The sequence below is a fragment of the Cupressus sempervirens genome, chromosome 2 (genome assembly GCF_028749045.1).
Source record: "Cupressus sempervirens isolate cs-2001-9-10 chromosome 2, ASM2874904v1, whole genome shotgun sequence".
Classification (NCBI taxonomy): domain Eukaryota; kingdom Viridiplantae; phylum Streptophyta; class Pinopsida; order Cupressales; family Cupressaceae; genus Cupressus; species Cupressus sempervirens.
This window is the reverse complement of record NC_143119.1, coordinates 17,146,618-17,172,908: the sequence shown is the minus strand read 5'-3', so window position 1 is coordinate 17,172,908 and position 26,291 is coordinate 17,146,618. Positions and strand designations below refer to the sequence as shown.

At 37.8% G+C, this 26,291-nt stretch overlaps 1 protein-coding gene across 1 annotated transcript in view; it reads right to left on the bottom strand.

The window, feature by feature from the left end:
- The window catches only part of LOC149570867 (gamma-glutamyl peptidase 1-like), a 71,578-nt gene extending 45,787 nt beyond the window's left edge, over positions 1-25,791 (bottom strand). The window contains exons 1-2 of the mRNA XM_089808255.1: positions 25,109-25,791; positions 15,320-15,475 (exon numbers count right to left, since the gene is read on the bottom strand). Of these exons, the coding sequence (XP_089664381.1) occupies positions 15,320-15,475; positions 25,109-25,423 (471 nt within the window). The 5' untranslated portion in view covers positions 25,424-25,791. The remainder of the gene's footprint in view (positions 1-15,319; positions 15,476-25,108) is intronic.
- Between the last annotated feature and the right edge of the window lie 500 nt (positions 25,792-26,291).

Sequence of the window (26,291 nt, the reverse complement as noted above, 5' to 3'; positions counted from 1 at the left end):
GTTTCAAGCAGGTCATAATCCATAAACACACTGGGAATAACAAGCTTCCCAAGATCAAAATTCCATATATTGGCATGAGGGGCATATAATTTCCTTTCTGCGAACCATTTTTTGAACAGACTCAAACCAGTTTGAGAAGTCTGAGCATCCTGAACCCAATTACCCTTATCATACAGTCCATCAGCTATCCTTAGCCTAGGGTTCAATGAGGTTAACCTCTTAACTTGTGCTGTCTCTACAGTAGACTCAGGAAGCAACTCAAGCAAATCATCATGCACATTCCTATCCAAATAATTTACTGCACCTGAAAATCCCTTCTTTGGAGGCATCTTGGACTTATTTTTCACAGAACTGGAAAGCCTACGAGGATTATGGTAGTATTACTTACTTGAATTTTGCCTTTGTTTTCCTCTGTATTTCTGCAAACTTTCCGCGAACAGACAACTTCACAATTTCTACCAGGCTTTGGCACACTTTCCTTCAGTAATTGCTTCTGCACAAGAATGGCTTCAAATCTTTGCTCGCATAAGATGAAACTGATGAAATCTCTCTGTATTATACTCTGTTTTTTCTCACGGACGATGCTTTCATGTCTAATTAATACAAGGAGTGGCACTACATTTTGTGTTTAAAACTGCGCCGTCGATCTTTAAAGATCCTACGATCATGTGATACGGAGAGAACAACTAGGAGTTGCATTTGACATGTCAGTCACTTTACCCAATGAGAACTTACCACGTATATCATTCTTTCCTTGATAGCGCTTGTATCTGGACCCATTGACATCTGAGGACACGTGTCAGCATGTCGCTACTTCGTTATGCATAAAAAACAAGCATCTTGCCATAGCGAAGCAGCGACAATCGTCGATCTAATTCGGAATCAATCAAATGATATGCTACTAGGTTTGCTCAGAAAGAAGGCGGTGGGCCCTATTTGCTATGTCGCTATAATTATCTCCCTCGCAACTCTTCATAGCGAGAAGGCGACAACCGTTGATCACATACTCAATCAAGGGTGAGGAAACTGCGCCGGGTCTTCTGATTCATATTCGCTATGTCGCATGGCTTAAAAAACATGCAACTCTTCATAGCGAGGTAGCGAGGACCGTTGATTGCGTTCCAAGCTGACGTTCAGGATCTCTTTGCACATTCGGTCAGAAAGGCATTAATGAAAAAAAAGATCTCTGCATAGTTGGCGCCTGTCAAAAATTTGTTGTAGTCCTAATTATCATTCCACGTCACCAAAGGTCACCGCCGATCTTTCTTTTTTATGGGGCCTCGCTACTTCGCTAACGGTGAAGTATCTGATTTTTCCGATAGCGAGGTAGCGAGTGTAGACACCTAAAAAACTTTTAGAAAATAAAGTATTTTTATTTTCTAAAAAATTTCTGATGACATCATCATTTATTAATTAATTAATTATTTAATTAATTTATTTATTTTTATGCCATTAAATCCCTTTATCTTAATTAAAAATATTTAATTAAGAAATCCCTCCCAAAAATGTTTAAATCTTATTTAAACATTATTTCCTTATTTATTAATTATTTAATTAATAAATTGACCAAAAATCCCAAAATAAATAATTTATTTATTTTTTTCCCAAAAGTTGGCCAATTTCCTTAAGACCAATAACCTCTTCCAAAATCTTCTAATCCTTCTTTAATTTCGATTAAAGGCTAATCTCATCATTTCCTACCCCTAATCCCAACTCAAAATATTTAATCAAGATTAAATATTAATCCTCATGTTTATTAAAAATATTTTAATAAATATCTCCTCAACCCAAACCCTTGAAATAAATAAAACTTTATTTATTTCATAAAATCTTATCCTAGGAAGTTCTAGACTCTTCTAGAAAGTCTTCATCCTCATCCAAAGCCTAGACTCTTCTAGAAGATGTCTTTAACCCTAATCCTAATCCCCTCCTAACCTTGTCACATTCCCTAAACATGGGTTAAGAATTACTAACCCAAGCCAAAGCTATCAAATATCTCCTCCTTCACCCACCCTCATTAAATGCCATCCACTTGCCTATCCCTAAGCTAATTCTAAACCATCCTAATCCATCCTCTAATCATTTGCACAAGCCTAAGCAAGCTTAAAACCCTCCTAATCAAGCCCAAGTTGAAATTGCTCTCATCTCCCTCAAAATATCTCAACCATAAAACTTTATGAAGCCCACTAGGCCATAAATGACTCTTCCAAGCCCTTTTATTGCTCTTACAAGTCATTATGAGGGTCTTTATGAAGATTTTATCCCTTGAGCCTCCTTTGTTGACTCATCCTTCCCCTTTCCTCCATCCTCTCACCATGTGACATGTGTCACTCTTTGATTGGCTGTAAGGAAGCACAATCCATGTGCTCTCCTCTCATGCAATCTGAGCCCTCCATAAGCTTTTTCCCATCCTTGCATCTTAGCCCTCAATCCCTCAAGCCTCTTGCCTATAAATTGGATCCTTCCCCTTTGCAAAATAACACAATCCATGAAGTAAAGTCATAATGCCATTTTGAGAAGCCATTTTACATCAAAACCATACACTCGCACCCAAATTCCAACTCCATTTGAAGCCCTTTTTGAAGCATAAGCTTCAGCATACATCCTATCTATTTAGACAAAGCTACTCAACAAGAGAGCTTCTCATTGAGAGAGCCCATTAATGGCTCATATTCTCAATTGAGAGTTCATCTTAGTCTATCTTGAAGTTTATGAATTTTGTTTAGTTTGTAGAAGCTTTATTTAAATTTGGTTTCTATTAGCATACTAACATTTCTCACATACATTTTGGCACGCCCGGTGGGACCCCGCATGGGTCATCTTCATTAGCTTTTTTAGTCAAGTTTTGTATGTCATTTGCTGATTTTGGCTAATTTTATTTGCTTTTGTGATTGGTAGGATTGTATAAATTGGTTTTGTAGGTCCACATGAGCATGAAGAAGACAAAGGAACTCATAATCTATCTCATAGTGTTTGCAGATTTTTCAAGCTTATAGGTGGACAAAGAACTTGAAATTCTTCTTCCTCTTCTTGTCTATATTCTTCTTATTCCATCTACTTCTTCTTCTTCTTGTGGGAGATCTTGGCCATTTTTTTTTAAGGAAGAAAAATCATACACACTTCTTTTTAGTGCTTAAAATGAACCCCCAAATCATACTTAAATCCATTGAAAAATTAAAAATTTGCAAAAAAGAAAAAATCTTTTAAAAAGTGAAACTAAACCAATCTAATCATTTGCATCCTTGCAACATCAAGGTTTTAGATGCATTCATGCAAAATTAGGAACACTTCATTTTTGGGAATTTAAAAAGAACTTCAAGTTTCCATTTCAAAAGGTTCAAAATCAACACTAAGTGCACACTAAAATCTAAATCAAACTCAAAGCATCAATCAAGGATAAAATGAACCTCATTTGCAAATATTTTAAAGTTCTTTTAAAAATCTCATGAAAACTAAGAGTCCTAAATGGTTGCCAAAAATTGTCCTAAAAGCTTTGTTATTTGTTCCAAACAAATGTCTTGTTGCAAAATCTTGAATGTTTCTTAGGTTTTTCATGCATCAAAACAATCTAGGAATATCATTTTTGGGCTTAAAATATGCAAACTAGAACACAAAATCTTGAATGAAAACCAAAGTCGAAAGAGTCATTTTCACTTTTGAGTCCAAAACAATCTTGAATGATCTAAGGTTAAAACAAAGTACTTCAAAGTTCTTAAAACAACAAATCCAATCTTGAATGTCAAGGATCAATTAACCATTGCAATATCAAACACTTCATTTGGAGCTTCTAAAAATTGAACAAAACAAATCTCTTTTCCACATGCAATCTAGGTAAAGTTTGATTTTTGGACATTTAAGAAACTTTGTTAAGTTAAAATACAAATTTGCAAAAATCAATTTGAGTAGTTCCTTGGACTCACCTCTTTTCTAATCACCCATCAATTCAACCATTGGTTGCAATCTCAGCACCATTTATGGGGATGGGTCTACTTGAAAAAGGTGTTAAATGTTCCACAATCTAACTCACTCACTTGGTCTTTGAATGTTTGCTTTAACTTTATCAGAATTCTTAAATGATCAAAATTCTAGATTAAATCGATCACACTTCAAGTTTGGGCATAAAAATTGGACAAATCTTGACGTGGAGGGCCTCCGAGCGCGTGCTTGGCAATTGAGTTTCACACATCTTTGTTTTGGGCTTAAAACAAACTCACACTCAATCTTGAATGCCTAACAATCAATGAACATTGCATGGTTTGGATGCATTTTCAATGACGCTCGCATTTCTTATGTTGACGATCTCTCGACTTTCATTATGCTGACGATGCTATCAAATCGAAATGAATATTGTATGCCAGAATCAAAAGTGTCTTCAATCATATCTTACAAAATCTAAATCATCAATTGGAATAAACGCGTGTCTTTTAAAGCCCAAGATCATGTATGTGGTCTTGTTTTACACTTTTTAGGAGGCCTGCTTGGGGATTTCATCACCCCTTGGGACGACCTCAACTCCAGCGTTCCGGCGGAGTATAAAAATTGGGAGGTGAATCCAAAGACACCTCTCTTGGAATCAAGATTTTGTCACTCGGGCTAAGCCTCAAGGAACTTTATACCCTTGAGAAGTGAAAGAGGAGAAGTGGGTTACCGCTCCTCTCGGCTGTGTGACATCTTTTTGGTTTCATCTACGGATTTGGGCCTCACGTACCTTGCGTATATCGAGGACTCCCTAGCTATAACAAATTTCATCCTTGTAGAAAGCTTCCTAGGATGTTGGTGTCTTTGACGTGCTTGCTCCAAAATTTTGTTTGCTTGCTTGTTCGTAGCTTTTGAATGAATGTTTGCCAACTTTGGTCAAAATCCCCAAAAAGCAGAAATCTCCCAGCTCAAGGCATACTTAGCGTAGTCACTGCCTCATCAAAAAATCATCCAAGCTCCCCTGCTGCAACCAAATCTATCTAGTTCCTTGCTTTAGAACAATCCCAAATCCAAAGTCTCTCCAAATCATCCCCCCCAGCCAGCTAGAAACCCAATCCAAAATCACACCCAAGCCTTTAGAGAGTTGTTGTCATTCTGCTAGAATTTGTTATCCAATCAATCCAACCAATCCACCAGCCTCACCACGGTTATCCTTTCGACAGAGCTTTGTCTAGGGTAATCTAGCTTTGTCACCTGTTATCCCTCATCACCTTGAGCTAAAGGTTGGGATCCACAAGTGATCAATCTCGTGTCATGCCCATAGGATCATTAGTCTATTCTTAGGTTGACACAATCTCCACCAATCCAGCGCATAGGAAAGCAAAACTCTCACTTTTTGACAGCATGCCCTTGAAGTCTTCCATCCACAGGAAAGCCAAAAATCTCTAGCCAATCCTCCTTAGGTCTGTCATGCAGCTTTGACTCTCCCTAGGAAATATTTCATCAACCAATCCAAAATCTAGGCTTAATCCAAATCCAACCATGAGCTTCCGTGTTCATCCATTTGCAAGACCCCATCCCCTTCCAACTCATCATCAAAACATGAAATCCCAAACCTATCATGATGTGTTCGGTCATATTGTCCTTGCTCCTGCCACCTCCTATTCCAATGATGATAAAAATCTTGTTGACTATGATGGGTATATTGAAAGCCTTAGCATCCCCCAAAATCCAAGAGTTATTCCAAACTATCTAGTCATGCCATCTGATAACCCAGCTTCCCCTCCATCACCCCATCAACCAAGCTTCCAATCTTCCACCCCCATCACACTAGCTATTCCTGTCAATCCACCTCCACCTTCAACACACGAGTCTCCAAGGAATCTCCTAGAGGAAATACAAGAAAAGTTGCCTCCAACAGTCGATAAGCCATGTCATCTAATCCAACCATGTGAAGTAGTCAGTGACGAAGCTTCCCCATCTATAATATCACCTCCATCTCCCATAGCTATCATCCCCATACCATCCATCAAATTGCTTAAAATCCTTCCACTTCCCGCAAGCATCAAAATCCCACCACCTGTCAAATCCCTCCAAATCCTATCCACATCGCCTCCAAGAATTTCCCAAATCTCTCGTAATGACCCTTATGCATCCATCTTCTACTCACCCATCTCCACTACTGAATCTCCCATCTATCCATCCGCTGCCTTTGAAGAATCCATCCCTTCACCTCCTATCGCACCATCCACTCCAAACCAATCCTATCAAGATCCTGCCCAAAAGCATGTTGACATCCCCCAAAGCATAAATGAAGATATCATCGTACCATGTCTTCCATCCATAGTGCAGTCACCATCTCCTCCATCTCCAAAACCTCGAGCCATATCTCCTCCACTACAAGATATCTTGTCATCCCACCAGCTACATCAAGATCCTATCCTTCCATCTCCCCCGCTCCATGCTTCCATCTTACCACCTATCCAAGCTATTCCACCATCTATAATCTACCCTCTTGGTTCACTTACATTCATCCACGGTGGCCTTCTCTCAGCAGAAGAATTAAGAATAGTATCTCCCCATTGCAATACACCTAATAAATCACTTCTACCATTTTCTGCAAGCAAAAAGTTTCCTCAGCTTGTTCAAATGCTCAATCGATGGCATTATCAAGGTCAAGGTTTAGGACCACAAGAGCAAGGAATCAGAGAGCCTATTATTACACAAAAAAATCTAGGATTTCATAGTTTTGGATATGTATCCAAAGGCTCACCATCTAAAGGTGTTGGTACACCACACCCCCAAACCAAGCCTATCTCCAAGCCCACCATGCCAGCCTCCCATCACTCCTTCAAGAAATCTTATGTCATCCCCCCTCCACCATCTTTGCAACCCAAAACAACCTACCATATCCCCCCTTCATCCGCTAAATCTATTTTGGGTCCCTATGTCCCAAAATCTACCATCCTCCATCCTCCTATCAGCCATCATAAAAATCCTATTCCATCCATTTCTATGCAAGATCAACAAAGGCACATATCAGGGCACATCATCCATCATCATCCCCCTACATGCTCTTTCATATCCTCTCCATTTCACAAAGCTTCTCCTAACCATCTTCCCAAAGCTTACCACAGCAATGTGAATGCCAACTTCAAAATGCATAAAGCTAAAAATCCACATCCTAGGCAATCATATGTCTATTCTAAAAGACATACTCCAAAAAGGCAAAACCCAATCAAAGAATGCAAAACAATGCAAAAGCCTATGAAAAGAAAATCCAAAACCATGTGGATCCCCAAGAAAAAATTTGAAACCCAATGCATAATGGCATCCACCATTGCTAATCCCCCATCTAGTGACTCACGTCCCCCATCTCCTAACTCCATCTTGGGTGCCTATATCCCCAAGCACGCTTCCACAAATCCTCCATCACGCCCGCATCTACCATCTATCCCCCATATGCTCTTTTCACACCCGTTCCAACATGTGCCAATGTTGCTCTTGCAAGCATCCCCATCTCATGCTCCTTTCCAGCATTTTCATCCCTCCATCTCCTACCATCAATCCCATCTAATCTGATCTATTGCATAAATCACACATCCGGTGTACCAACAGCTAGCAACAAAATTGAACATTCCAACAGCTAATAAAAAATCCCAAAAAAGCCAAAATAGCTGAAGAAAGCCAAAATCATTCCAGCTAAGTCCAAAGTCAAAAAGTCAAAAAAGAAAAGAAAAATAAAGCGTCCACTGGTGAAAACTTGGCAATTCAAACGCCTTGGACAAGTACCATGATGAAAACTTGGCAAACAAGCGTCATGCGTAATCCCGCCATCCCCAGCTTAGCCTATCACCCTCATGCTTTTGGTCATCTCTTGACATCCAACTCCATCTTCCAATCTATCCACCTATCCTCCATCCTCCAGCTTCCATCTCACACCATCCACTAATCTTATGCAGCTTCAGCCAATCATCTCAGCTATCATCCATCTCCCTAGCCCCTTCAGCTTTTTCCATCCTAGCTTCAATCCTATCACATCCATCATAAGACCTCCTTTCGCATGTTATCTTCTGATTGGGGGCACTATATTCCTTGGAGATCTTGTCTTGTCCATCCTCCCTTGTCATTGGTATCTAGCTCTAGGCTATCCTCATGCAAACCCAATGTCATCTCTTTATATCCATCATAATCCTAGCTATCTACCATCCTATCCAGCCATCTCATCCTGCTCCTCTAGCTATCCTTGGTCACAAAATCTCTCATCATCATTGGATGCATCCTGCCAAATCCATATCTTTCGCTATCACCCCACCCTTAGCTTTCGCATCTTGCACAACATCGAACCATCCCGCTATCCTATCATCCTGAGCTTTTGCCTGCTTGTAACTATCTTGGTCCGTTAGCTTGTACCATATCTTGATTAGCTCACTTGTAAATATCTTGGTCTGTCAACTTGTACATCCTCTTTAGCTTAGTACCATTGCATCTATCCAGCGTTCGTGTCAGTTCGTCCTTGATCAGCATCTTGCACCCATCGCACATCTTGGTTAGCTATTCCAATGCATCCTTTAGCTAGATTTCCTATCACCAAAGTGTTATCTTTCTTAGTTCAGCTTGTCAGATGCATCACTCATCGAAATCCAGCAGCTTAGGTGCTCTCCAATAGGTCCTTGCAGGATATAGCTTTCCTCATGTTTGATCTTGGTTCGTTAGTACCTCGTCCTACCCATCTCGTTGGCAAACGGTTCTCTTTTGGATTTTCGCTTTCTTTTGATTTGGACTCTTCCCTGTTGGGTCTTGAAATATCTTTTCCAAGCAATCTCCTTATTCCCTCCTCAAGGTTGCCACAATCTTCCATATCATGGTATACTGCGAATGGGGCAATCAGAGCGTAAGGTCTTGATCATGTCTTTTGCTTGTTTTCTTTTCTGCTTGTGGGTTACCCAGTGTCGGTTCCACTCTGATTCTTTCGAGATTCATGTGTGATGCTGGGGCAATCCTTGTGTGTTTGTTTTAAGTCATTCCGTCAGTCCTCTGGATAGTTGGTGAAAAGGCCTTGATGTTCTTGGTAACCTTGGCAATTAACCAACAGTCCTATAGCAAATCTAGTGCTCAACTACATGGTGGTACTTCTCTTTGAAGTATCCCCCCGCTCAAAAAGCTTCAATGGTTTTCCTTCATCTCCATTATCCCCCATCCATATCCAGCATCCGTCTCTCCTACCCCAGCTTATGCATCAGTATCTCTTTGAATCACTCCTCACCTTTAGCTTTAGGGATCCACAATCTTAGTCTTAGGGATCCACCAATCCAAATCAATCCACCAAGCTTCATCTTTCGAGATCCACAATCCTAGTCCTAGGGATCTCCGAAACCCATCTTCCGCCAATCTGACTCTTTGAAATCCTGTTGCATCAGCTTTTTTTAATCCCCTCATCCATCTCGCCATCCTGGATTCCTTTTATAGCGCTCTGCTCCTTCATCCTCTGCAATCCCTGAGATCTTAAGCTTGCTTCCTCTTGTGCCTCTGATTCTCCCTTTATCTTTCTCCCGCAGTGAGAGTTTGAGCTAACCAAACCTCTTCTCTTAAGCAAATCTGAGTCTTCTTGCTCATCTCGGATTCTTGTACTTTTCAAGAAGTCGTCGAGCCTCGCTTTCTCTCCCCACCGCCTTCTTGAGGGGGCATCTCACAGTCCATTCTCTCCTCTTCCGCTCTAGCCTTGGGCATCTTATTTTCTTATCTTTGATGTCATGCCACTTGCGGCATCACATCAAAGAGGGGCAAAATGTAGACACCTAAAAAACCTTTAGAAAATAAAGTATTTTTATTTTCTAAAAAATTCCTGATGACATCATCATTTATTAATTAATTAATTATTTTATTTATTTATTTATTTTTATGCCATTAAATCCTTTTATCTTAATTAAAAATATTTAATTAAGAAATCCCTCCCAAAAATGTTTAAATCTTATTTAAACATTATTTCCTTATTTATTAATTATTTAATTAATAAATTGACCAAAAATCCCAAAATAAATAATTAATTTATTTTTTTTCCCAAAAGTTGGTCAATTTCCTTAAGACCAATAACCTCTTCCAAAATCTTCTAATCCTTCTTTAATTTCGATTAAAGGCTAATCTCATCATTTCCTACCCCTAATCCCAACTCAAAATATTTAATCAAGATTAAATATTAATCCTCATGTTTATTAAAAATATTTTAATAAATATCTCCTCAACCCAAACTCTTGAAATAAATAAAACTTTATTTATTTCATAAAATCTTATCCTAGGAAGTTCTAGACTCTTCTAGAAAGTCTTCATCCTCATCCAAAGCCTAGACTCTTCTAGAAGATGTCTTTAACCCTAATCCTAATCCCCTCCTAACCTTGTCACATTCTCTAAACATGGGTTAAGAATTACTAACCCAAGCCAAAGTTAACAAATATCTCCTCCTTCACCCACCCTCATTAAATGCCATCCACTTGCCTATCCCTAAGCTAATCCTAAACCATCCTAATCCATCCTCTAATCATTTGCACAAGCCTAAGCAAGCTTAAAACCCTCCTAATCAAGCCCAAGTCGAAATTGCTCTCATCTCCCTCAAAATATCTCAACCATAAAACTTTATGAAGCCCACTAGGCCATAAATGACTCTTCCAAGCCCTTTTATTGCTCTTACAAGTCATTATGAGGGTCTTTATGAAGATTTTATCCCTTGAGCCTCCTTTGTTGATTCATCCTTCCCCTTTCCTCCATCCTCTCACCATGTGACATGTGTCACTCTTTGATTGGCTGTAAGGAAGCACAATCCATGTGCTCTCCTCTCATCAATCTGAGCCCTCCATAAGATTTTTCCCATCCTTGCATCTTAGCCCTCAATCCCTCAAGCCTCTTGCCTATAAATTGGATCCTTCCCCTTTGCAAAATAACACAATCCATGAAGTAAAGTCATAATGCCATTTTGAGAAGCCATTTTACATCAAAACCATACACTCACACCCAAATTCCAACTCCATTTGAAGCCCTTTTTAAAGCATAAGCTCGAGCATACATCCTATCTATTTAGACAAAGCTACTCAACAAGAGAGCTTCTCATTGAGAGAGCCCATTAATGGCTCATATTCTCAATTGAGAGTTCATCTTAGTCTATCTTGAAGTTTATGAATTTTGTTTAGTTTGTAGAAGCTTTATTTAAATTTGGTTTCTATTAGCATACTAACATTGCTCATATACAGCGAGCTCCGTCGTTTTAATGAATTCCGTACCGAAAAATGCAAGGGGCAGAAGATAATAATTGCTGTTAATTAAACTGCTTCTGACAATGGCATTTATGACTTGTCACGCCACCTGGTGAAGTCGAGGCACTGGCAAAATGTAACGTCACCGCCCCTTCAGACTTTATGGGGCCTCGCTACTTCACTAACGGCGAAGTGTCTGATTTTTCCGATAACGAGGTGGCGAAGCGTCGAAAAAATCATCATTCCGGCTCTTATTTCAGATATCCTATTGGGTCCCCTTTCCTGTTTGGATGGTAGTTGCAATGTGTACCTGCGCAATAAATCATTCAGAAAATAAAGTTCTGACCGCCGTATCTTCACTTTGCGGTCCCGCCTCGTAAAATACTCAGCATTCGCTACCTCGCATGGCTTAAAAAGCATGCAGCTCTTCATAGCGAGGTAACGACAGCGCTAGATCTACTTGGATCTGACGGTTAGAAAGATTGAGAAAAAAGGGAATCTCGAGGAAACAGAAAATAAAAGGGACAGAATATTCGTCTCACTTGAAAATTCAAAAGTTTCGCGCCCGACAGTTTATGAACAAATAGAACATAGGGTTTTCATAAGTTTTTTCTTATGGATGGATTATCCAGAAACCCTATGTTTCACTTAGAAATAAAAAATCTGACTTTTCTATAATTTAACAAAAACCTCTGTTGCACAAAAAGTCAGACCAACAGGTCACACAATTGGACAACTGCTAAAGTGGGGACATTACAAAGCACCTTGAAGTCTATCTTCCAGTCTTACGTGGTTCACCATGATTTTAATCTGAGGTTTTGATGATAACTGAGTATAAATGCTCTATTAGTTTGGCTCTGTAAATGTTACAAGATCTCTGATAGAGTAGAGATACTAGAAAATTTTGACGATCTTTATTGTAATCTGATATGACTAACAATGGACTTGAATATATATATTGCTGTTGTGAATCAGTATATATATATATATATATATATGCTGCCCCTGCTACTTTATGACATTGCAGATTGAAGGTGGATCAAAGACTGCTGTTTTGGAGGGGATGCGATCACTGCTGAAGCTACTTGAAATACCTTAGATTGATTACTTCCCCTTCAGCAGGGATCAAGCATATATAGGGAGATCAGAAGTCATGTCACGTAGAGACATGACTCTACGAGGCTATTGCCACGTAGGGTGATGTCCCTACGTGACATGGCTTCATACCATGTTTTACAAAAATGTTGATAACATTTACTAAGACTCCCAATTACGTTTGCTTACCATTACTGATTATATATTGGGTGTTAGTAATTATGACCAGTTAATAATAAATCACATTAATCGACATGTTATATGATTATATATATGTCTGTGTATCTATCTATATATATATATATATGAATATGTATATGTGTGTGTGTGTGTGTGTGTGTGTGTGTGTGTGTGTGTGTATATGTGTATATATGTGTGTATATATATATATATATGTATATGTATGTGTGTATATGTATACATATACATATACACACAAATACATACACACACACACACACACACACACACACATATATATATATATTTATAATGCAATCATACATATAATGATATATATATATAAACAATATGATTTACTTATAAGCTTCAATTGAACAAAAGCTACAAATTTAACATGCTTCGTATTTGCATATATTCATGTACAAGCTTCATGGCTGCATATATTTGTATGTATGCTTTGTGTTTGCATTTTTTCATATGTATTCCTTGATTCTGCATTTATTCACCCATATGCTTCATGTATGCATATATGGTTTGTGCTTTTATGTGTATGCTTCATGTCTACATATACTCGGGTATGATATGTGTTTTTATGTATGCTTCATGTTCAGTTCATACCTTATGTGTTTCTAGTATGTCTACTCCATGAGTGTCTATGATTATTGTAAACATATTCCTAATATTATGAAATTTCTAGACAATAAATAGAGCGAGCCAAAAAGATATGAATTCCGTGCATTTGTGCATCATGATTCTAATCTCTATTTTAATTTATGTTAAGATCGCCCTTTCTTTAATGCAAAGAGATGTCCATGATATTGTGAATTGTGCAAACGGTGGGTAAGCTAAATTAAATAAAGAAAATCTCCAAGGATTAATTTGGGACCTTCATGATTCACTTCGTAGAAACCTATATTGCTTGAGAACAAGCAGTCTTGGGAAGGGCGGACTGCAATGCCCCCACCATAACATGAATATTAATGCACTGAGAAACAATCTTAGATATAAGGTTTAATGATGTTTTTAAGAGATAATACGCTAGGCAGGCAAGGAAAGTCTTTTCATGGACAGTAATCACAGCAATCAAAATAAGAGGCAGCTATCTTGATTTAGTATTCACTAATCACAGGAGTTAAGGGGAGATTCCAAGAGTTTATTATGCAATGGTCTATATAATGTTTGATAAGGGTGACTCTTCCTTATGTAGCACCTTGGTGAGTTTAAAATTGAAAATAAATTGATGTTTGTTTAGAGGCTGACTCCTAAAATGCTATCACCATCTTTGGAGAGCTAAAATAAATGTAACTGTTTATGAAAGAGGCCGACCTCTTTGGCGTAGATACCCCATAAATTATATATCTCTTATATCTCAAGGATATTTAGTAAAATTCTTTCCTTCTTTCCCACTTATCTGACATATACCTTCCAATACACTTTTCAGGCGTGAGTCCTATCTGTAACAGTAACTGCTAATTAAAGTTAAAATAAAACACTGGACGGGCATTTGGAGGTGGAGCAAAATGTTTGATCCCTTCAGCACAGTCTTTTTTGGTGTTTGAGGTCTCTTGGCGAGGCCATGCCACTTTGGGACAGTCTTCCATGAGTGTTGCAGACCTGCAAATCAACTTAGTATGATGTTGCATGCTTGATCACATATTATCTATCCATTTCCTAGCGGTTGAAGGTGATATTTAAATGTTACAATCTCAGAACAATCTACCGTCATGTGTGACTGGTGAGTTGGAAGAGTATTTGGTGGTGTTAATTGGCTCCACTGCTTGTAGCAGCCCTAAAATATTTGTATCAGACCCGCAAGCTTCAGATTTGTCTTCATTATGAGATATTGGTCGTGTTCATTTCATGTATTTCTCAACCAATGTGTTGAATGTGTCTTGGGGATTGTTTATCCACCAAGAGCATGTAATCATTTTTATGTCACCTAAAAAAATATTCAATATAAAAACAATTGCAGCCAATTGTTCTCTTTGCATAGTTTGTATGAGTTTCATTTGCAGATAATTTTCAGAGAAAAAAATAAATAAAGGTAGTATTACATGGACTAAAGAAGATACTGTGAATTGCATTAATACAAGCATGGCATCTTTTTTTGGGGGAGTTTTTAACACAAAACAGTTTCTCCACATAAATTCAAATGCTATGTGTTTGTTGTTTTCTACTTACGGTCACAAACTTTCCAAGTTCTCTTTCAGATTAAAATGGTGAATCGCATGTTCTATTAATCAGATTCATACATTCATACACTTTCACATATACTTTCCCTATAATTGTTGTCTGGTTTGTCAATAGCATTCATCTCTAATTTTGGTCCACAGAAGTAACAGCATTTGATACTAAGTCTAATATATACTTAATTGTATAGCGTTCTTTTCATAATCTATAAAAGAACTTTACTTTCTATTCCTTGTTTTCTTTGAATGTGTTATCAGATTCTATAACTGTTCTTTAAATAATCAAGCAGACCCATCTTACAGCTAGTTGGTGGATTGCTCTCCAAGAAAAAATTTGGCCTCAACACAGAGTAGGCTAGATACAAATAGCTTATATGCATAACATAAACATCTTCCTTGTCACTCTGCTTCTCTCAACTTATATGCATCACATAAACATCTTCCTTGTCACTCCACTCCCCTTCCTTGAATTCAGGTTGTATTTAAGGTACAAATAACTTGTCATGTAAGATAAACACCTTCCTCCACATTCTTCACAGAACTAAAATGATACACACATTAATGTTCATCACTTCATACTCCTTGAAACATGGAATATTATAATATAGCATCAATTTCAGATATAAAAACTCTAACTTCTGCTGGCAGTCTGTTACAGAATCAATTATTTACGTGATGAAACTAACATACCTGATCTTGATGTGACTCAATCACTTTCACAACTGGAGGAATCTTCAGACCATATAATTTCCACACCAGATCAGTATCCAATGTAATATCTTTCAATCCAAGCTCCCATCCCACTGAAGCTCTTCCAGTTTTACCACCTAAAGCACGACAAAGAACCTGTTCAAAAATCACAATTGTCAGATTTGTCAATATTTAATGTCTTCAAGAGAAGAATGGGTTGACCAGCAATGCATTTATTTCACAATCGCATGTTATAATTGAAATTATATATGCGCACTATCAATTTTAATTTACACAGCTTGAATTCTTCTCATGGTGTTTCACATCCAAATCTGTAGATAAAATCAGTTTAGATAGTTCAAGCTTCAATATAAAACATTTTTTAATCTTTGGGATAAATACCCACTTAGAGATGAAAGATCGTACTATTTCTTTATCACAATTAACAGCATTGAACTAAGAAAATCAACTATGGTAAATATAAAAATCGAGGATATTGTCTATCAGCCAATCTATTGAGAGTCTAAGACTATAAGAGTCAATCAATAAAAAGAGAGTAATTAGAAAACCTGCTTGCCATGATCATTACCTGTAATGTCCCCTTTTTAGCATTCATAGCATGATGTTGTCGTTAGCCTATTTCCCCATGCTCCCGTAGGCTAACCAGGACATTAAAGGGGCTTAGAGGCCATTTGGCCTAGATAGTTTCAGTTGCAGGTCTTTCTGAGGGGTTTTGAGGCAACTTTGGGCATACTTACTATTTATAGTAAGTCATCTTGGGCATGGGTGGACATCCAGTGGCAGCGGTATGTCGATGGTAATTGTTTAAAATCGGCAAGAAGACTTGTTTATCATTGATAAGATTTGTTTTGCATTGATAAAGCTATTTTATAAAGTTAAATTTAAATATTTAACTTTATTAATGCATAGACTATAGTTTGTGGGAAATATTTAAATTAAAAGAGTCCCATTTATTTTATAACACATTGGAGACATAAGTTGCATAAAGGGAGTTATGTTTTATCCCACATTGAGAAAACGAAGGATGGAGCTCTTGTGAGAACACTATAAAAGAAATGGAAGAGCTTCTTTTAACCATGGTTGGAAATATCAAAAAAATTGGAGAATTTTTTGGAGGTTATGTCTCAATAGTTTGAAAGACGAAATCCCTTCAAGCTGAAAATCTTGACGCCATTGAAAGATATGGTCTTGAGATTCAACAGGGTAGCAATCCGAAAAAGCAGTCCGAAAAAGCGGAACCGAAAAAGCAGGCGAAAAAAGCGAAACTGAAAAAGCAGGCGAAAAAAGCAGAACTGAAAAAGCAGGCGGAAAAAGCGGAATCGAAAAAGCAAGCGGAAAAAGCGAAACCGAAAAAGTAGGCCGAAAAAGCAGTTCGAAAAAGTAAAGCAGAAGGGGCAGCATTGAAGGAAAATTATTACAGCCATCTACAACTAGGTTCCCTTGTTAGTATTGTTTTTTTTAGGGTATTATAAGTTTCAGCTGTAAGTGTGCATTATACCAGCATTGTCATTTTGGTAATCCATGCAAATGCCAAAGTCTTGGCCATATTTCATGAGCATTGTATTAGAAATTTGATTATAATAAAAAAGATAATAGTTTCTGGTGTCATTTAAGCAATTCAATCTCATTATTTATCAGCTAGATAGTTTGCATACCAACTGTTTGCAAAAATGCCAATTAGCTGTAGGTGTTCTTTTCTCATGCTTAGATCATAATATATGCACTGAATATTGTCAAAATTAGGAGCACACTCATGTTAAGTCATTGTGTAGTTCATTGTAATCTTCTATCACTAGATTCTCATTGATGCAAATTGGAAAAAAGTCATTTAAAGCAAGCTGAAATACTATATCAGTCATATGTCCCTTGCATGTGAATTGTTTGACAAAATTCTTTAAGCCTTCAATCAGCATTTTCTGAGGGCAGATTTGAGGAGGGTCATTACAGTGGTGTAGCTTGCTTGCAAAGTGTTTGACGAAATGTCAAACAACTGAAATATAAAGATTTTTGGTGTTTGAAGAAGTTATAACCTGTTGGGGTTATTACAGTGGTATCATAGCTATAAGTCCTGCCATCCTGTGGAGGTCTTATAGGGAATTTGGAATAGCCAGATAGAGAGAAAAATGTTTGACAAAATGAATGTCGGTCCAGATCAGGGAAAGGAAAGATTCTTACAATTATTAGACACCTTAGCACAGGGACAGCGATCAGCAGAGCAAAGAGCACAGGAACAGAGTCAAAGATTTGAGCTTATGATGCAGATGATGGCTTGTCAAATGGGGTTGAATGCTAATGTGGGTGGAGGAAATAATCAGAATGGTAATAATCAGGATGGGGCACATAATGGAGGCGAACAAGTTGGGAACAATTTCAGTCATGCACCCCAACAAACTAGGATAGTGAGTTCGCGGCCCATGATTCCCATATTTCCTCCTAGAGCTCCAGAGCAGCCCGTACCAGAGCCCCAGATCACTGATATACAGGACCAGCTGAGGAGAGATTGGAAAGCCGGAGGTCCAAATTTTATTGCTGCAATCACCTTTAGGGAGTATATAGATGTGCGGATGAAGCATATGCCATGTGGACATGACAGGAACCAGAGCTATGAGCTACGAAAGAAAGTACGGAAACTTCAGTTACCATATTATGATGGCTCGGGGAAGTCTACAGCAAGAGCTTGGGTTCAAAAGCTTGACACATACTTACAATTGAACTTTATGCCTGAGGAAGAAGCTATTAAGTATGCAACAATTCACCTGGATGGGTTAGCACACAAGTGGTGGCATCATGGTATGGTCACTATGGGTCATGCACACATTACCTCATATGTGAAATTCACGGAGAGACTGATTGAACGCTTTGATAGGCCTAAGGATCATACTTTCCCTATGACAGGCAAAAACTTGTATGAGGAGTTTAACAGACATGTAGATTCGATACAGGGAGACTTCAACACATCTTCAGGTAATGGTTTATCTACATCATCTTCACAAGGAGAAGGGGTTTCAGATGTTGTGCAGGTTGAGCTAGTTGCATCAGAAGGTGATATCATAGGCACACCAGATTGCATGATTGACACAGATAGTGATTCCAATATAGTTGAGCTGGATGAAGTTATAGTAGTTGAGGATACTGTCATGTTTGAGGATAGTACAGTTGATCGGAAAGTGAGCATTCAGGACTTTGCAGAAAATGAGTATCAAGCACAGTTGGATGCTTCTTCACATGAGATAGAGGCTAGTAGCTCTTCACTTGGTTTGACAAGCCAGCTGAAGACAAGGGACAAGGATATTGTCACGGCTTTATCTCATCATGACAAGATACATGGATTGATTGAGAATCACATTTGGATGATTCAGCTGCAGGAGAGACAGAAAGGAGTCACAACAAGTTCTTCTTGTGATGACTTACAAAAGATCAAGGAAGATGCAGTGAAGAACGAGGAGAAGGAGGTTGACCGGCTTTTTCATGAGCTGGAGGATACTCGAAATTCCTTGGTGTGTACTCGGTTGGCTCTCCACGATTCTGAGAGACACGTGGACGAGCTTTGTCTTGAGGTGAGTTCAGTTCAAAAGTTAGCGCATATAGCAGGGACTCAGTTTTCTTTTACAGTCGGGTCACATGATGATGATATGAGTATGTCTAGCATTCACACTCTAGATGCAAAGATTGTAGACAGGTGCGTGAAGTCAGTTGGTATTGTTCACATTACTCAGGTGAGAAGTTTACTTGAATTGCCAGCTGGTTTCCGTTCATGGATTAGATGTTGGGATCCTTATCTTAGTACTTGGGATCATTTTGACCAGAGATATCTATCATTCCTTGGTAGTAGTATCTATTGCACCATCATGGACTTGATTAGTAGTTTGCCAGGTGTAGTTCTCATCCATGCCAGCAACTTGTTTGATGCTGGAATTAGTTTTTACACACCTGTGTTGGGCATTGTTCATATATCCAGTCGACCATTCTTGTTGGAATGGGTTGATGATCTCTCAGATATGACAAAGTTTACAGAAGAGTCCCAAGATCCGAGTATTACAGATGATAGCTATTCCGAGGTTACTCCTCTGGACAGTGTACCAAGGATAGAGTATAGGAGTTCGACTAGTCGGCACAATCATGTGTCTAGTCAGCTGAGAGTTGGCGAGCGAGACATTTCTATCACTTGCGAACATTTCGATGCTGCTCGTCAGTTGTTAGCAATTTATGGATGGAGTTCTCCTACTAGTGATGAGCAGGGAGGCAATTATCTTTCCTTGACAAAGATCCACTCTTTATGGGAGGCTATCCGGATTCTGAGACAAAATTATATGCAATTGGTAGCCAACAGAGATTATCTTATGGAGTGGGGGAGTACAGCATACGATGCATTATTGGCCAAGGAAGATGAGGTGAGTGAGCTTACTCAGCAGCTCGAGGTGACTTCTGAGATTCTTGAGAGTACACAGTTGGCTTTCGAGGAGTCACAGTTTCATTTGGCTACGGTGACCATGGAGTTAGAGCGACTTCAGTCTTTACCAGATTCTGTACAATCACAGACCGTGGTGTCTGGTGATCCGCGGATGTCCATGGTTGAGGTTGATAGAGGTAGTGGAGATGAGGATATATCTGTCTACGACACTACTATTGGCATATTTGGTCCATTTCCACTGGAGGCAGGTTCAACTGAGTTGGGCACTGTAGCTGAGCATTGTGATACGTTTGACTTGGAGGGCATAGAGACTAGTGATGTTGTTGTTGATTCTGCACTCTTGGCTATATCATCCTCTGACTTAGCTGATGATTAGTCACAGTTGGTCATGTCACGTCTGCAGGATGAGTCTTTGACTGAGATTGGTTCTTTTTACCGGCATTATACTAAAGGATATGTTCATCGGTTTGCTTTTGATCCATGTGTTGAGGAGTTGATGGCAGACAGGTTTGGACTGGGCTCTCATTTTTGCTATCTATCGTGTAATGACTATTCACCATCAGCAGTGCATGGGTGTTATGGTTATGAGACAGTGGTCGGTAATCTGCAGAGTTGTGTTAACTGCAGCAGATGTACAGTGTGTGGATTCTCTGTATTTGGTGTAGTTTCATGTGGGAGTGGTCACTACTGTAGCAGAGTTGGAGTGTGCATTCCACATAACACAGTGGGTTGTATGGATGGTGTTTATTATGTTGACAGTTTGGGTGATCTACTCTACTTGGGGTCTAATATTTTGAGAGTTTGTGCCTCGTGGGTTCCTAACTATGGCAGTAGTCGATTTGGAGTTCAGTTGCACCGTGATTCACGATTCATTTATGGATTCCTCTTGGTTAATTTTCACAAGTTGTTGCAGGAGCCTATGTTGACTGACAGCAATATAGTTCATGACTACATTTGGGATCCAAGTGGATTGATTGGGTTGTTGTTCGGCCATTGCTTAGGGACAAGCAATTTTGGGAAGGGCGGACTGTAATGTCCCCTTTTTAGCATTCATAGCATGATGTTGTCGTTAGCCTATTTCCCCACACTCCCGTAGGCTAACCAGGACATTAAAGGGGCTTAGAGGCCATTTGGCCTAGATAGTTTCAGTTGCAGGTCTTTCTGAGGGGTTTTGAGGCAACTTTGGGCATACTTACTATTTATAGTAAGTCATCTTGGGCATGGGTGGACATCCAGTGGTAGCGGTATGTCGATAGTAATTGTTTAAAATCGGCAAGAAAACTTGTTTATCATTGATAAGATTTGTTTTGCATTGATAAAGCTATTTTATAAAGTTAAATTTGAATATTTAACTTTATTAATGCATAGACTATAGTTTGTGAGAAATATTTAAATTAAAAGAGTCCCATTTATTTTATAACACATTGGAGACATAAGTTACATAAAGGGAGTTATGTTTTATCCCACATTGAGAAAACGAAGGATGGAGCTCTTGTGAGAACACTATAAAAGAAATGGAAGAGCTTCTTTTAAGCATGGTTGGAAATATCAAAGAAATTGGAGAATTTTTTAGAGGTTATGTCTCAATAGTTTGAAGGACGAAATCCCTTCAAGCTGAAAATCTTGACGCCATTGAAAGATATGGTCTTGAGATTCAACAGGGTAGCAATCCGAAAAAGCAGAAACGAAAAAGAAATCCGAAAAAGCGAAACCGAAAAAGCAGGCGAAAAAAGCAGAACCGAAAAAGCAAGCGGGAAAAGCGGAACTGAAAAAGCAGGTGGAAAAAGTGGAATTGAAAAAGCAAGCAAAAAAAGCGTAACCAAAAAAACAGGCCGAAAAAGCAGTTCGAAAAAGTAAAGCAGAAGGGGCAGCATTGAAGGAAAATTATTACAGCCATCTACAACCAGGTTCCCTTGTTAGTATTGTTTTTTTTAGGGTATTATAAGTTTCAGCTGTAAGTGTGCATTATACCAGCATTGTCATTTTGGTAATCCATGCAAATGCCAAAGTCTTGGCCATATTTCATGAGCATTGTATTAGAAATTTGATTGCAATCAAAAAGATAATAGTTGCTGGTGTCATTTAAGCAATTCAATCTCATTATTTATCAGCTAGATAGTTTGCATACCAACTGTTTGCAAAAATGCCAATTGGCTGTAGGTGTTCTTTTCTCATGCTTAGATCATAATATATGCACTGAATATTGTCAAAATTAGGAGCACACTCATGTTAGGTCATTGTGTAGTTCATTGTAATCTTCTATCACTAGATTCTCATTGATGCAAATTGGAAAAAAGTCATTTAAAGCAAATTGAAATACTATATCAGTCATATGTCCCTTGCATGTGAATTGTTTGACAAAATTCTTTGAGCCTTCAATCAGCATTTTCTGAGGGCAGATTTGAGGAGGGTCATTACAATGGTATCAGAGCTTGCTTGCAAAGTGTTTGACGAAATGTCAAGCAACTGAAATATAAATATTTTTGGTGTTTGAAGAAGTTATAACCTGTTGGGGTTATTACATTACCATTTCCCATCCAATTACAATAGTTCACAATGAAGCGAGGATCTCAATTATCTCCATGTCAGCAAGCAATTGTTTTGATAAAATCTATTTTGAAGTTTATGTCACACTCCTATTTGTTGCTTGAAGTTTTGAACTCAGGGTTTATATATTTCTATGTAATATCCATGGTTATTTAGGGTATAAAGTTATAAACACTTCATCATAGGGTATGAGCTTAAATTTTATATTTTTAAAAGGCTTTGTTTTTTTTGTTTGATTTTGATTTTGATTTTTTTTAAAGTATTGTAGAGATTTGAACTCGATTCATGTAGGTACTTATAACTTGGCTATACCATTACAACAAATGTCCTTTGACTATAAGACTTTGCCTTGGGTGTCCAAACACTGTTTTCTACACATAAATTGGCGAACTCTACCTTGATCAAGATTTGCAATAATGCCAACCGTTGATTTTGTTCGATTCTATGAATGGTCAGAAAAATGATGATAACAAATGGAAAGTGCATTCATTAACCACCCATTGATTGAATTTGATCCCACAGTTGGCAGGTGCCCAATGATAGTTGAATGAATTTTTTATTGCGAAGGCAGATCAAATCAAAAGGCTCTTGCCACATGTTTAACAGTTGGAGATTTGAGAATGAATTGAGATTTGACACCTCCTACATTTCCCTGGCATTAAAAAGTCAAAAAGGCAGATCAAGCGGCCCTTGCCATGTGCTCAGCAATTGAAGATTTGAGAAAGAAATGAGGTTTGACCGCTCCTAAAAAATCCCATTTTCAACATTAATCTGGAACCATGCAACTGTATCAGAACTTTTCTTGGGTAACCTCTTGTTAAATCCCTTGTCAAAAAGGCATGATGAAGAAGAGATTTTACTGTTTAATAAAGTAGTTCCAACAATCGACAGATATAGTAATCAGAACTTTTCTTGGGTAACCTCTTGTTAAGAAAGGTTGTAGTCCCTCGTCAAAAAGGCATGATGAAGAAGAGATTTTACTGTTTAATAAAGTAGCCCCAACAATTGACAGATATGGTAAAACTCCTTTCATCAATATTTATTTTAAATTTACACCTAATTTATCTACTATTTGGAGTTACTCAAGACACTTTGTATTATGTCTCCATACAAGGAAAAGATTTAGTAAAATAAGGTAAAATTTAAAGCCTATATGGTATTTTTCAAGTTCTAAACCCAAACCAAAGGGTATAGCTTAATTCACTAAGTAGAATTAGTGAGGGTGATGATGCATCCTTTGGTTATGCCATCTACTATGGTTCAAATTATTAGAGATTTAGTAAGGGATAAGACTAGTATCATCACTCAAGTGACTTTGATAAAATGGATACCTTCAAGTCCCTGGCTGTCAGCAAAAGAGGTACCAAATTAGGCTTGTGCTCCCATATCAGGGCACAAAGACAAATTAGGTTTGATACAAGGCCATCAAAATCCCAGTCTAAATGACTTTCCGATAGGAAAAATTAAAAACTGTGAACTGATATGAGGAACTTGTGCAAATCAATTAGCAACTGATTATCTAATGCTTTGGAAGAGAGATTCCCTTAATGATTACCCAGAATCAAGTCTTGCTGTATGTGCTACCCATGTATAAGGTTAGTAATCCCATGCTTAATTAAAGCAGGGTGACAAATGTAGCAGAATGAAAGAATATCCAAATATGAATTCCAAACCTTTCATAGCTTAGAGTACACAAAATTCTAACGGACTGGAATGTGTCCTATTTCAGAAGCCGTCAACCAAGACAAAAAGATGGATCACAGAATGTGACTTGAAATATTGGTCAAAAAATGCTACACAATCATTACCAGAAATATTACTGAAAACTATTACGGATTGTGGAAAACTGATGTTCTTTAAAAAGAAAATGACCTAAGGGCTTGTAACACTTATTACAGATTTTGTAAGCAAGCAGTAAATTGCGTAAATCAGATAAGTAGACTAAGGTATGATGGTGACATGGAGTGACCCCATGACACCTAGGTTCAAACCTTACGGGACATGCTCCATGCCTCAAAGCATCACACAATGAGAGTGGTGGCAACCCTCAAACAAGATATTAATACAACAAACTACTTGCTAATCAATAATTACAACACACCAAATTCGTACAAATCAAAAAAATAAAAATTCCTCTTATCATGTATTTTTTAACAAACGAAGAATTATCAATTCTCTTTGCATATACAGTCAAAGTCAGGAACATAGTGCATCTAATGTTTCGAAATCCCCCATACAAATGAGACGAACATGATTCCAGTAAGCGTATGGTGGGGTTGCCAGGAATGTAGTAAAAGCACCATGGGGTATATTCTCAAAACAAGATTACCCATAATTGCGGCAAACAAGAGGCCTGGTCGACCTGGATGTGATTAAAGGAATGCATGACACATTGAAAACAAGATGCCCAACAACTCTAGCAACATGCGCTGAGGAAGTAAGGGTTGTGATATGACAGACTATAAGGCACAGAAAAGAACCATTGTCTATGCAGCCTCCAAATGATTCATTCACTGTAATTATTAATTATTTTTAAAAATGTTATTTTCATTATATTTAAGTTTTAATTTTAATTGATTAAACATTGCAGTAGATGGGTCATTTTTGGTGCTGCATAGACGTTGCACAGAAAAGAATAGTCCATACTTACAAATCTCAACAGTGTTCTCAATGAATACCTCAAACCAAGTCATAGGAAGAATTATGCATAATAAGACAAGCCAAGCTTGATCATAATAACCAGAACAGTGCGAGTCCCACCAAATCTATCATAGGAAAATCAGACATGAAAAAGTACTTTAAAAGCATACCTGATGGCCAAAACAAATCCCCAAAAGCTTCTTTTTCATGTCATACAAACATCTGAGTACATCACAGAGCTTAAGGATCCAATCTTCATTGCCATGAGCATCGTAATTGCTACCAGTTAACACAAATCCATCATACTTGTCAACTTCCTCTTGTGATGGAAATTCACCTTCCATCACAGGAAAAAAGTCCCAAATTTCTCCTGGGTCCTTGAACAGATTCTCCAGCATTTTTCCATACCCACCATATTTCATCTGTGTATACTCAGAAGAGTCTCCTGTCTCCAACACTGCAAAACGCCGTTGGATGACAGCCATATTCTCTGAATTCTTAGGATCTCTGACCTCTATTGTATAGAATGGGATTGAGGTGTCGAATTCTCTTCCAAAATAATTGATTCAAACACCAGTCTGGCATTAGTATTTTAATAACGCAACTCCTGATGTTCGTTATTCTCCGTTTACGTGCTTGCTTTCTCTGTTGCTAAATTTATCATTACATGCATTGGCCTTGAATCTCAACCATTGGTACATATCCCTCAAGTTGCAATTTTCGACTTTTCTTTTCGTTAACTCTTCTAGGATGTTTCCGTTTTCTAACGGCAGTTTTCGCTTGTTGCGTTTTTAAAATTTGAAGGATCTAATATCCGTTCACTTTTCCTATGGTGACTCACAAAAAAAAGAATATGTGGGTAAGGCAATACATAAACATAACTAGCACTTGCACTCAAATGTGGTACAAGGGATAGGTTTTTTATTCTTAAAAAGAATAAATAAAGCAGATTTATATAATAAGAGGAAGAATGTGATGGTCAAGGAGTTAAAACTAGTTTATATTATATATATATAAAATAAGTCGAGAGATATCCTTCTCGAGGTGCCTATTGCACTGAATGAGATTACAAAAATAGGCACCTCGAGAAGGATATCTCTCGGCTTATTTTATATATATATATAAAAAAAAAAGCTAGTAGCACTCGCAATGCAAATTGAAACACATTATTTTTAAAATTATAATTCGTTATAATTAATATATTATGAATATTTTTAATTAATAAATATTTAATATTAATAATTTAGTAAATTTAAAGAATAAATAATAAATCTTATATATAATATTTTATGGTGCATTATAGATTTTATATGCTCACTTCAAAAATATGCTTAATGAAATAGATTCCCTTTG